General features: G+C 36.9%; 1 protein-coding gene across 8 annotated transcripts in view; it reads right to left on the bottom strand.

The window, feature by feature from the left end:
* The window catches only part of DMD (dystrophin), a 1157417-nt gene that overhangs the window by 740145 nt on the left and 404169 nt on the right, over positions 1 to 13103 (bottom strand). For 7 of the 8 annotated variants that reach the window (XM_075520648.1, XM_075520634.1, XM_075520658.1 and 4 more), the window contains 5 exons: positions 9866 to 10011; positions 8660 to 8872; positions 5780 to 5893; positions 2732 to 2887; positions 333 to 503 (listed from right to left, as the gene is read on the bottom strand). In XM_075520648.1, the coding sequence (XP_075376763.1) occupies positions 333 to 503; positions 2732 to 2887; positions 5780 to 5893; positions 8660 to 8872; positions 9866 to 10011 (800 nt within the window). Of the gene's footprint in view, positions 1 to 332; positions 504 to 2731; positions 2888 to 5484; positions 5536 to 5779; positions 5894 to 8659; positions 8873 to 9865; positions 10012 to 13103 lie in introns of those variants that run through there. The other variant, XM_075520686.1, reaches the window with a different exon arrangement.

Below are 13103 nucleotides of genomic sequence, written 5' to 3'. Positions count from 1 at the left end.
AGAAGACATAAAACTGATTTCACTCTATCAGTTAACTGCTGCTGACACCTGACTCTTAGGAATTATTCCTTAAGTAAAAGAATGTTGAAGCTGCATTAAAATCAAGTAGCCAATAAAGCAAAGAGAAAAAAAAGCAATGCAGTATTGTGAAAGATTAAATATCTTCCAACATATTCCAAATAGAAATTACTTCAAGCTGCCTACTACTTTAAATTTCAGGCTAACAAGCAGATCTCAAAAGGCACCTTTCTAAAGAAAGAGTAGACTTTCTTTATAACGAAAGCTTCAAAACGAACTTTAAACACAGCTCAAGGAATTAGTTAATCTATTACCTTCAGTTCCTCAACAGCTTTCTGTAATTCGTCAGGTGTTTTATACTCAAAATCTCTTTCCAGATATTCTTCCTCAGCCTGTGTTATCCATTCGTGCATCTCCGACAAATCCTTTCTGAGACTCACAGTCTTATCCAAACCACCTTTCAATGCTGCCTTTTTAGCATAGGCCTTTAAAAAAGAAAACATTACATGGTACTTGAAGCAAGGCTACTGTACAAACTTGACAATATTTTGGCTTGAAAAGAACCACATTAAATCCTATACTAATAACATTGCTGTAATTAGGCAGATGTTAACAAGTAATTAGATAGATATTAATAATACATAATTAAGAAAGTATTACACATGTGTATACATCCTTTTTTTGGCAAGCCATTGCTGTGAAGAATGAGTTTTCAATGATCCTAGAACATATGCTGAGGTCATCAGAAAACAAATCTGAAAAAAACATCACCCAGGAACTATCTTCTAAAAGATGTAAAAAGAACAATCACAGGAGACCTTGAAAGTGCATCCAAGGATGAAACCAGAGGCTCTTGAACTATAAAGTCAGATGACCTTCTAACCAGTCTGAATGCAACTTGCTAGAGAATAAAGCAATATGCCTATCTTTCTTCTACTGATGAAGTCATTATTGAATCTCTCAGAAAGGTGCATATCCTAAAAATAGATAAGTAAAAAAGGAATCTCCTACTGGAAGAAACTACTTATCTTAAAGGGAAAAACACTTTTGTTAAATCCTTTGCCAATCACTATATAGGGGTCATATAACTTATGTTATATAGCTCATGTATAGAACTAGAACTAGATGATATTTAAGGTCCCTTCCACCCCAAACCATTCTATGATTCTATGAATTGTGCATCGACCTATCAACATTTTTTTCAGTAACATCAGGAGGAATTGTGTCTGAGCATTTGGTCTTAGTTTCTGACTGTTACTGGTTTCGTTACTCATCCCTGAGGACTGGCCGTTATACGTAAATGTTGTTCTACATAAATGTTTTACAGAACGAAACAGAGTAACAATAAAAAGGTGATGTTCAACAAGTAGAAAAGCAGAACCATATGTGGCCCTGCAAAATTGCCTCCTCCTCAGTCACAGCACCAGAAGAGAGGGTAATCTCCCATCACCTGAAAGAGTATGTGAATGCCAATTATTAGTTCTCACAGTCATATTAACTGCATGTATATCAACTCAAGCTGATTTTTCCAAATCCTTTCAGGAAATCCTCACAGACCAAACTAATTTTTATATTTACTACCCATGTGTTTTAATAGCTATTACTGAAGAAGTTGTGTTAGATATGCCCACTGAGAGGCAATAATTTGTGCTGTGTATTGAACGGAACTATTACAGGCAGATTTTCAGGGAAGTCAGAAGAAAACTGTAACAGACTTCTAAACTCATAAGGCATTACTTGAAATTTCTGAGAGAGAAGTGCAAAGATATCCAACTTATTAATATTACAAAAATAAGCAATTCAAAACTCCACATTAGGTCAAAGGGGAAAGACTACAGAACTGGATCAATAAAATGTCTTGCAGATTTCAAAGGTTAAGTTTTTTGATAACTATGTTTATCAAAAAAATATACAGTGGCTATTTTTCACATGTAAAGTGAAGAATAATAATTTCAGAAAACATTAGACCACCTTGAAAGGTAATAGTTTTACTGTTACACAAATATATGTTAAAAAAAGGTAGACAACAGAATGAGAAAGTAGAAAAAAAAGTAAAACTAATACAACATGAAAGATGTTTCCTTTGAACTGTCATAAAGAATGAGAATCCAAACGCCATCAGTGAAATAATAGTAATTTTTAGCTTCCTTAATCTGTAAAATTATTTATTAAGAATGTCTTTAATTAAAATAAAAGAACTGTCTTTTCCTGTTATGCCCCATTCTCTCAAATTTGTATGACCATTGGAGACTGTAATTTACACACATGCACATATACTCTTAATTCCAAGTTATTGAATTCTGAACTCTTCACTGCTTTAGTGTCTTATTTCATCTAGAGTAATGTCACGTGACTACAACGATGCAACAGAAAATTCAGAACTTGATTTTTTGGCAAATGCCTATATACCACTTTCAGAAAGCTAGTTTTGCAGGATAAATTTGCATAAATTACATTGCTGTTAAGATCTAAGATATTAGTATATAACTTTGTTATTAAAATAGTAAGATATTGTATTATAAAATAAAGAAATATACTTTACATATATTGCTACAAGCTAAATAAAATTTCTAAAATAGAAGTTTAATTAATGTGAACCAAATATGTCTAAATTCAGTTTCACATCTACTGGATATGCATAGAAGGAAAAATTCTGCCAGTGAGAAACCTGATTGTTAATTTAAAATGAAGCAGTCAGTGGGAGACTTGATACCTGTTGGCAAATGTGTTCCCATTGAACATTGAGATCCTTTAGTTCTGTCTCTATTCTGGAAGCAAATGCTGGCTCTGCTTCACTCTTCATTTTCTTCCCAACCTCATTAACACTGTTCAAACTGGGCTGGATTGTCTGGATATCATTTACTAAAGCCTAAAGGAGTAGCAGAAGATTAGGCAATCAGCATTCACACAAATTTTCAGATATGCTATCCTTATCAAAACGCGTCTACATGAGATTCTGACGTGTCTTTGGTCCAGATCTCCAGTCAAATGAGCACAATTAGCAGACTTAACTATGAAAATAAATAAAAAAGGAATGAGCAGCTGTAATGTGTTAAGCTATGCTATATCAGATAAAGTTCATTTGCAAAATATGTATTGTGTAAGTTTCAAATGTTATATATATACACTATATGTATACTGGGTCGGGGCAATCCTCGGTTTCAATACAGGCTGGGGGATGATGTGATCGAGAGCAGCCCTGCAGAAAAGGACGTGGGGGTACTGATGGACGAAAACCTGGACATGAGCTGACAATGTGCGCTCGCAGCCCAGGAGGCCAACCGTATCCTGGGCTGCACCAAAAGCAGTGTGGCCAGCAGGTCGAGGGAGGTGATTCTGCCCCTCTGCTTTACTCTGGTGAGACCCCACCTGCAGCACTGCGTCCAGCTCTGGAGTCCCCAGTACAAGAAAGACATGGACCTGTTAGAGGAGGGCCACGAAAATGATCAGAGGACTGGAACACCTCTTCTGTAAAGACAGGCAGAGAGAGTTGGGGTTGTTCAGCCTGGAGAAGACAAGGCTGCGGGGAGACATTATGCAGCCTTCCAGTACTTAAAGGGGGCCTATAGGAAAGATGGGGACAGACTTTTTAGCAAGACCTGTAGTGATAGGACAAGGGGTAAGAGTTTTAAATTAAAAGAGGGTAGATTTAGACTAGATATAAGGAAGAAATTTTTTACAATGAGGGTGGTGAGGCACTGGAACAGGTTGCCCAGAGAGGTAGTGGAGGCCCCATCCCTGGAAACATTCAAGGTCAGGTTGGACGGGGCTCTGGGCAACCTGATCTAGTTAAAGATGTCCCTGCTCTTGCAGGGGGGTTGGACTAGATGACCTGTAAAGGTCCCTTCCAATCCAAAGCATTCTATGATTCTGTGATTCTATGATTATATATATGTGTATATATATATATATATATATATATAAAATGTTATATTACATATATCTACTACAATGTCTAGATCTTTTATTCACATTTGTGAAAGAACATCCCATCATAATGGTGGAAAACTATTTGTGAAGCCATCTTATTAACTATGCCAGCATTATCCTTGGGTTGGTAATTCACCTGATAACTTCCTTAAAATGATCTGAATGGTGATATTCTCTGGTTATGTCTAGTTATTAGAATTTTATTTGTGGTTGAATATTATTTAAGCCCTTAGGTAGCTCTAAATTGCCACTTCCAATTTTATTTCCTAAGGCCTTTGTCCTGGTTTCAGCTGGGATTGAGTGAATTTTCTTCCAAGTAGCTAATATAGTGCTGTGTTTCGGATTTAGTATGAGAATAATGTTGGCAATACACTGATGTTTTAGTTGTTGCTAAGCAGTGCTTACACTGGTCAAGGACTTTTCAGCTTCTCATGCTCTGCCAGGGGCACAAGAAGCTGGGAGGGGGCACAGCCGGGACAGCTGACCCCAACTGGCCAAAGGGCTATTCCATACCATATGGCATCATGCTCAGTATAGAAACTGGAGGGAGTTGGCCAGGGGGTAGCAATCGCTGCTCAGGGACTTGGCTGGGCGTTGGTCGGTGGGTGGTGAGCGGTTGTATCACTTGTTTTTTTCCTGGGTTTTGTTCCTCTCTCGCTCTCTTGTTGTTTTCCGTCTCATTACAAATTATTATTTTTGTTGTTGTTATTGTTCCAATTATTAAACTGTTCTTATCTCAACCCACGAGTTTTCTTACTTTTGCTCTTCCAATTCTCTCCCCCATCCCACCACGGGGGGAGGGTGAGTGACCGGCTGCATGGTACTTAATTGCTAACTGGGGCTAAACCACAACAGCCTTCTTCAATGCTGCAGATGTTACCTGGGCTTCCTACACAGTGGAAAAGGCTGGATGTGTAAACACATAAAAGATAATGAAGATTTTGGTAGTTTTATTATATATTTGACAGTAATGGATAATATTTGTGCAAACTCTTCATAAATTCAGGTGACAGATTCTAAAGGAGTTACACGTATTTTACTAGTCTGTAGAGATAAGAGTTGTCCTATATAATTTATAATCATTTTTATTTAAATAAGGGGTAAGTCTGAGGAGCTCATAGTTCTGTAAGATCAATATGTATGTTTCATAATATTTACACATCCTGCCAGAACATTTACAGAACTTGTAAATTCCGCTGAACATATAGACAGGGACTATCATGGATTGCAAGATTCACTGCACTTACATGCTCTGTTGGGACAGGCAGAAGGATTTGTAAACCCTGTGATGAAAGTATCAATACTTCATGATGCTTTAAAACTCTGCTGGGACAAAATCCTGGAACTTGTAAGTTTAGTGAAAAAAAAAATGGATATAACTCACAATACCTGCAAGTTCTTTCGGTACAGTCAGAAAAGCTTGTAAATCATGTGTGAATAATAGATACAGAAAAAGATCTTCTGGCACAGATTATACAGCTTATAACAAATACACATGCAATGTTTGTAAACTCAACAAAGTAAATAAGCAGTTACCTTAAGAGGCTACTAACTTATTATTTGCTGCAAGTACTCTCTTTGATGTTTGGCTCCTACTATAAATACGTAATGATACAGTCACTGTATGCCTCCTCTGTTTTAAAGTTTCCAATTTTTTAACAGAATTTTCCTTCAAACCCAGAAAATGCAGGAGGTTCAAAAACATTGCAGAAGACAACACCCTTACAACATGAATTTATTTTTAGGAACAGTAATCATTTGTGCAACTTCTGTATAAGCTAGGCTCATAGAGAAGAATCGAATAATTGCCAAGCAGGCAAGTAATACTCACTGTACATTGCTCAAGTTGCTTTTCCAGTGCTTCTGAATCACCAAGGGCAGGCCACTCTTCCTTCAGAAAAACATCCACTTCAGCCATCCACTTCTTCAGTGTTTTAGTGTCATTCTGTTTATTAAAAAGACATTTTATTGCATCGCACAGAACCTGACTGGCAATAGTGTAATTCATCCTGGCACTATGACTAAAACTCATTGCAATGTAATTTCAAGATTATTGAACTGTCTGAAAAATACAAACACAGCAAACAAGCAAAACCAATTTTATCTGGGACTGTCACCGACGCTTTAGCCTGCACTCTGACCATCTCTGGTCAAGTTTAATGTGTCTACAAGTGAGCAACTTTCTGGCTCTCGAGTTTATGCCTTCCAGATATCCTTTGTGTTGAGGTGCTGCCTGTGTGTTCATTGGTTCCTTGTATGGCTTCAGACGACTCACACTTGGCAATTAATTCAGGCTCACCTATTGAATCCTCCTGTGTTTCAATTTAAATTTAAGGCTCCTTTTGGTGGAAGTTGCATGCCCTATTGCCAATTTCTCTACCAGAACACAACACAGAAAAACTCCGTTGCTACTCAGAATGAAAAAAAAACTTTGTAACTGAAACACTAGTTGGAACAGATTCACTTCAGAAACTAAAATCATATAATGATCAATGAGTCATTTCAGAGACTGATTCTCAGTTACTGTTTCTAGCACTAGAGTATTTGTAGTCAGTAATTTCCCTTCCATAGTCTTTAATTAACTCTTGCCATTAATAAAAAAAGCTGAACATCAAATGCTTGCAAAGAGGGAAACTTACCAGTCCCAGGCAACATTACATAGATAACCTAATACCTTGAAAGTTATAAAGAGATTTAAAAAATGTCACTTAAAATTACCTTAAAATGCCACCTTAGGTAAACAATTAGATGCACATGTTAAAATAAAAATTATTAATGGCAAAAATCTGAAAGGCAAATTATAATGCATTTGTTCATCAAACTTTTCATTAACAGTGAAGTACATATTGATATTATATGTTGAATGCAAAGTTGAATTAAAGCACAAAAAAGGACATTTCATTAAAATGTGTACAAAAATGCCTTAACAACTATTATGAGATAGATAACCAAAGGGAACATTTTCCTAATGTGCTTGATATATTTAATAGCAACAGGCTACCATGAAAAATGAACTGAATTAATAAAAATAATCATACAGAAATTATCAGTATACTTCAGAATGGCAATTACCAAAACACTGTTGAAGTGTCTACTGTGCATTCCATTATCAGTCAGTAAAAATAGTTCAGAATCATAATTCGTGATGAAACTTTAATACCTTTACACAAATACTTTTAGTTCATTATTGCTGCAAAATAGATATCTGATGGGATTTACTTAAAAAGGGATCAGTCTCCAGCTACCAGTTAAGATCGAATGTATTACTTGCATTTTGAATTCAATCAGACTGTAAATGCATTTTGTTTATTGACACTGATTTCATTGTATCCCATGCTGACACATTCCATAAATTGCAGCAGCTAAAACAATCGTCTGGAAGATTAGTCATTCAAGGAGTTGAAAAGACAATGACTTTTATATGACTCTGTACTACAGTGACTTCAGCAATAAAGGCTAAGATTTGTATGCAATAATAGCTCACGTAGCTATAAAAATACGTGCTCTACAGAGCATGGTCATGATGTTCAGGACTTTCTCCTTTTAAGAGTAGTGGAGGAACCTCTAAACCTCTATCCAGAAAATCTGGGGAGGGGGGCGGGGGGGGAATCTCAAGCAAAGTGTATTGCTCTGTTTTGTACAATTGCAAGTATTTCATTATGCTATTGATAAAACCACTTTTCAGTTTTCCTATTTATATTGGATTTATGTGGCAAGGTTTTGGCAGCAGGGGTGGCCTTTGTGAGGAGAGACCAGGTGCTCCCCTATGCTGGACACAGCCATTTCAATCTGCCTCCAATGGACCCACCACAGGACACAGCTGACCCCATGGTCAGCTAGTGACGCCTCTGTGATAATACAGTTAGGAAAGGGCAAAAATGCCAGACAGGCAAAGGAGGAGAGAAAAAAAGTGAGAAACAGCCCTGCAGCCAAGGTGAGTGAAGAAGGAGGGAGAAGAGGTGCTTCAGCTGCTGGAGTAGAGATTCCCCTGCAGCCCGTGGTGAAGACCATGGTGACGCAGGTTGTCTCCCTGCAGTCCATGGAGGTCCATGGTGGAGAAGATATCCACCTGCAGCCCCTGGAGGACCTCACAGTGGGGCAGCTGATGTGCCCTAAAGGAAGCTGCAGCCCATGCAGAGTCCCACACAGGAACAGATATTTCCTGAAGGACTGCAGCCCATGGGAGGACCCATGGTGGAGCAGCGGTAAAGAATGAGGAGGAAGGAGCAGCAGAAAAGAGCTGTCATGGACTGACCACAGCTCCCATTCCCCATCGCCCTGTGCCCCTTGGCAGGAGAGGAGACAAGAGTAAAGCAGTGGAGTGCAGACTAGGAAAAAGAGATGGGGGAGAGGTGTTGTTTTAATTTTTGTCTTTGTTTCTCACTACAGAAATCTATTTTAGTTTTCCCCAAGTTGTGCCTGTTTCGCCCATGATGGTAACTGGTAAGCGATCTCCCTGTCTTTATCTCAATCCAAGAGCTTTTCCATCCTATTTTCTTCCCCTGTCCTGCTGAGGACAGGGAGTGGGAGAGCAGCTGGGGCACCCGGCTGCTGGCCAAGCTTATCCCACCATACCATTAAACTTCATTTCATTAATTTCATTTGAGCTTCACTTTGGTGTTACTTTCTTGAGGTGTATAAATGTGTTCTGTGATAGTCTCACAGCCACAAGCCACCACATAGTAGTCGAGGATGAAAAAGTTTGGTTAACCTGGAATCGCTGGAGTTTGGTCATAAGCTCCTCAAGTTTCTGGCAATGTTCCACCAGCTGCGCTGATAATTTCTTCCAGCGGCCAAGGATCACCTCAATCTCCGATCGATATCTTTGGCTGACTTCTGCAGGGGCTTTCCTGGACATGTCTTCCACAGTTGTGCTGAGATAGTTCAGGCCTTTTTGCTGCTCTTGCAGAGAACTTTGTAGAGCCTGTGAATAAGACGCAAATAGTACTCTGATTCATGTATTGGGCAATTCTCTTTATTTCACAAACATAGGTAAGGCTGCTAAAGAAAGGACTGAAAACTAAAAAAGTAGGTCACCTTTGCTAAAACATCCAATGACATATTCTACTGAGCAATTTGGAATTGCTTTTTTCACACAAACTAGAAAGTAGGTTTTTTTTTAGTTGAACTGAGAATATAACCAGAGGTGTTTACACTTGTTAACAGAGGTGATCCACATACACTTCATTAATTTAAGATAGGAATTTACTATGGCCCTAATGATTACACTTTCAAAAGAATCAGACTATACCTGGAGAAAAACACTAAACTTAGAACTGTTTCTACTATTTAAAGTTTTTGATAACTTCTTCTCAAAAACTTTTGCAATTCTTAGCCCAAATTTTCTGCATCTAACTTTTTTCTATATTCTACTTTTTATTTCTGCGTGTGCATTACTAGTTGCATCAAACAACATGCTCATTAGCCATCCAACCGTAGAACAATGTCAAACATTGAAATGCAGGGAAGGTTTGTACCCACTGGCAAAACGCGTTCCACATTTGTGTCTGCTTGTAAATCCAGCAGGAAATCTGAAAAAGCCCATGTTGCATTTTGCAAATTGCAATCATTTCCATGTCGGTACTGGAAAATGAAATTAACTAAATCTATACTTAACTACCTGATCTATCGTCAAAGGAATATTTTATATATCATCGGGACAAACAAAGGCTTTTCCTTAACATGTTCAATATCTTAAAAAATTGGTTTCAATGGTGAAGAACACTTTCAATCCTTTAACTTTAGGAATCGATATGAGTAAGCATCCACCATGTCCTGAAGCCCTTGGCTAAAACCCGAATGGGTATAATTCACTCAAGATGTGTAGTGTAGGCTTCAGCAGACTCGTGACAACTTTGCATTCTCTTCCTCTAAACTTTTCATTTGAGACATTCGTTCCCACAGCCTGACGACTCACCTTGAGCTCCCTGAGTCTCTGCTCCATGATTTCATATTCAGCAAATGCAACCTGAGGCATGGAGAGTTTAGTTTCTGCCTGCTGGATCCACACAAGTATAGTGCTCATTGTCTCTTTGTAGTGTGCAGGAGGCAAACTGTCAAAAACTACATTCAATGGGGAAGAAAAAGGAAATAAATAAAATAATTTTGTGCTTCATTATTTGGTTTGCTGACAGAAGATGTTTGATAAAAGACCGAGTCTTATTGAAGCCAATGACTATTTTGCAACAGATTGCAACAAGCCCACTATGTCACTATCAGATTTTTCCATGAATCATGGAAGTAGAAAACTTTTGAAGAATTAATACACTCATTCTAATGTTTATGGTATCTTTGTCATTTTATCAGTTGTGTATCATTTGACTCTCTTGTTATAGGTCACATGACAACTTATATGGCCAAGACAAGTAGTTTAAATATGTGTTTAGAGATCAACAGATAAACCATTATACTTAACCGAAAATCTAATCTCAGAAATGCAGTAAGAAATAGCATTCCCTTTTATGGCCCATGTTTGTGTGTTTAATGTTTCTGTTCAAGTAAAATGTTCTGTTTAAGACATCTGTTAAAAGCTTAGGAAATTAATCTTTCTTCTGCATTTAAGCTGAATTTTATTGAACTGTGCTTATTGCGCCAACATTACAGCTGCTGTAAATAGACAACATCTGGCACACACGTGAGCAACTCATTAGCAAAGATACTTCCTCTGCCCTCAACAACAGTTGCTTCTGTATTCATTGAGAAAAGTACAGGCAAATAGCATGGCTGGTTGGAAATGAAAGATTTCCAACTTGTACCACATAATAATGAAGTATATAAAAGCTCAAAAAAAAGTTACACCTATTTGTATCTCCTGTATGTCTCTCAGAACTGTACTGAGAAATGATACAGCTGTCCAAAAAGCAATTTTGACAAACAACACAGTTAAAGTTTTTAAGTACGAGCTTGTTTACATTCTCATACAGCAATGCTTGGCAAATGTACTTCAGATTTTAACTTAATTTTTTGGTTGATCAACAGAAAGCTACTTGGAAAAACCTTATATTTTCAGTTAGGCCTAATAACAACATACTAAAATCAGGGCGATTTCAGCTCTCTCTTGTGGAGTATGCACATTGTATGGCACACTTTCCTCATAAAAATCTTAGCTGATCTAATTTATCACACACATTTGGGGATTTACAAAAGATAGGACTTGGTATCAGGAAAGACAATAATTTCTTGCCTTGTGATGTATTTTCTTTACACAGAAAGCAATAGTACTACAATCTTGGAAACACAGAAAACAAACATTTTCCATCTCATCAAATAGCATTTTAGATCTTTTTATTTCCCAAGTGAAATTTGTATTGTCTTTGACTCATTTAATCCAAACAATTCCTACTTTAGAATAGAACATGCATTTAAAGACATCACTCCAAATGAATGGAGATATAATTTTAACAGCTCAGATACGTTAAAGGAGTATACAACTCTTAATCTGCAGTTTTATTCAGAAATATGAAACGGAGTTCAGTATTGTGATGTAATGTTTGTCTTCTATAAATAATTTTCTCCTTTAAATGAAAAATAAATCTTAGGACTAATGTATGACTTCAAGCAGCTATATATAATAATAGGTATTTATTGGTTGTAGTGAAGAGTACCTCAGAACAGGTACAAACACAAGATTCACTGTTACAGCAAACTCCCCCAAACTGCATGAAACTCTCATCCTGAAAGATTGCCAAAAATAATAATTTTAAAACCATCCAAACACTGCAAACATTTTGTCGAATTTTAATGAATTATGTTCTCTACTATTTGAAGGATTAAATAAGAGTTCAAGTGGGAATCACGGATGTTGATTTAATCAGGCTAGTGGCTTTCTAATTTGATTATTAAATATTCCACTTAAAAAGCACTTTTATGTTCAGTGAAACAATAGTTTTCCTCTTTCACTGTTCCAGATTGCTAATAGTGAAATAGTACTTTTCAATGCCTTTTGCCTAGGTAGGGTTTTTGGGGCTTGTTGGGTTTGGTGTTTTTGGGGGAGGGGGTTGTTTGTTTGTTTGTGTTTGTTGTTTTGTATTTTTTTTAAGATAGACAATGTCTCAGCATTTTCATCCACACGGAAGCATATTAACATCTTTTTGGATGATGCCTAAGAAGGGCCTATATTGTTTTTGCAACTCATGACACCAATGGTGAGAATTCAGTCAAACTCCTACAGTGGTATTCACTTTACCTAATTTTAGCTGTCTAAATAATCTAACACATTTACGGTCTCTCTGTGGGCAGTATGAATGTCTGAATTCCCCATGCTCATAACATAAACACACATCCAGACCTGTTTATTTTTATCCTAAAATTTGTTTTGTGATGGTAATGTTTGTGGATTAAACTCAACATGATAAGCACAGTGCATTAATATGGATTCTGCTATATCATATGAAAAATTGAATTCGTAGTCAGAAAGATATAGCATATCCGCAACCAAAGCTATTGCTGCGCTAGGCCCATGACAGAACTCTAACAAAATATCACAGAGGGAAAATACAAATACGTTACTGTGAAATATCAGAATACAGTTCCCATCCCATAACAGGAAAATGTTGCATTAATCTATTCCACTTGTAGGGAATGCATTTTGATGTGACTAACATTGTAACCCTTGAGAACTGACAGGCAAATACATTTACATTTGCGTATTTATTTTAGAGAAAGTACTTAAATTTGGAAATACAATGTGCAGATAGATACTTGGTTAGGATATATTTTTCATAAGTAGAAATATTTAAACATGTGAAAATAACTTTCCAAATAAGTAAAATAATTTTTTTTTCGTTTTTCCTCCCACCTTCCTTTTTTGTGATTTTCCAGTAAAAAATCTTTTCCCAAATCAGAAATGAAATGAGAATACAATTATCTCAACACCTACCAAATCACACTGGATATGCTGCAATGTGTATCTCTGGCAGTCAGGACAAATCCCACTGTTAATCACATCGTTGTGAAAGAAGAAGAAGGGCAATAAATATAATCTATGGGATCATTTCAGTAAAGACTTATTCCCTGGAATGAATGAACTAGATTGAACTGCATGTATTTCCCATAAAAATCTCCTCAGTAGTAACTGCACTGTTTAAAACCATGCCGATTTTCTCACAACTTTGTTTATCTTATTTTGTAATACAAATACTTGAAACTATTCATCA

This window comes from Mycteria americana, chromosome 1, assembly GCF_035582795.1.
Source record: "Mycteria americana isolate JAX WOST 10 ecotype Jacksonville Zoo and Gardens chromosome 1, USCA_MyAme_1.0, whole genome shotgun sequence".
Classification (NCBI taxonomy): domain Eukaryota; kingdom Metazoa; phylum Chordata; class Aves; order Ciconiiformes; family Ciconiidae; genus Mycteria; species Mycteria americana.
Note: the sequence above shows the minus strand (reverse complement) of the source record. Positions and strands in the feature narration are given on the sequence as shown.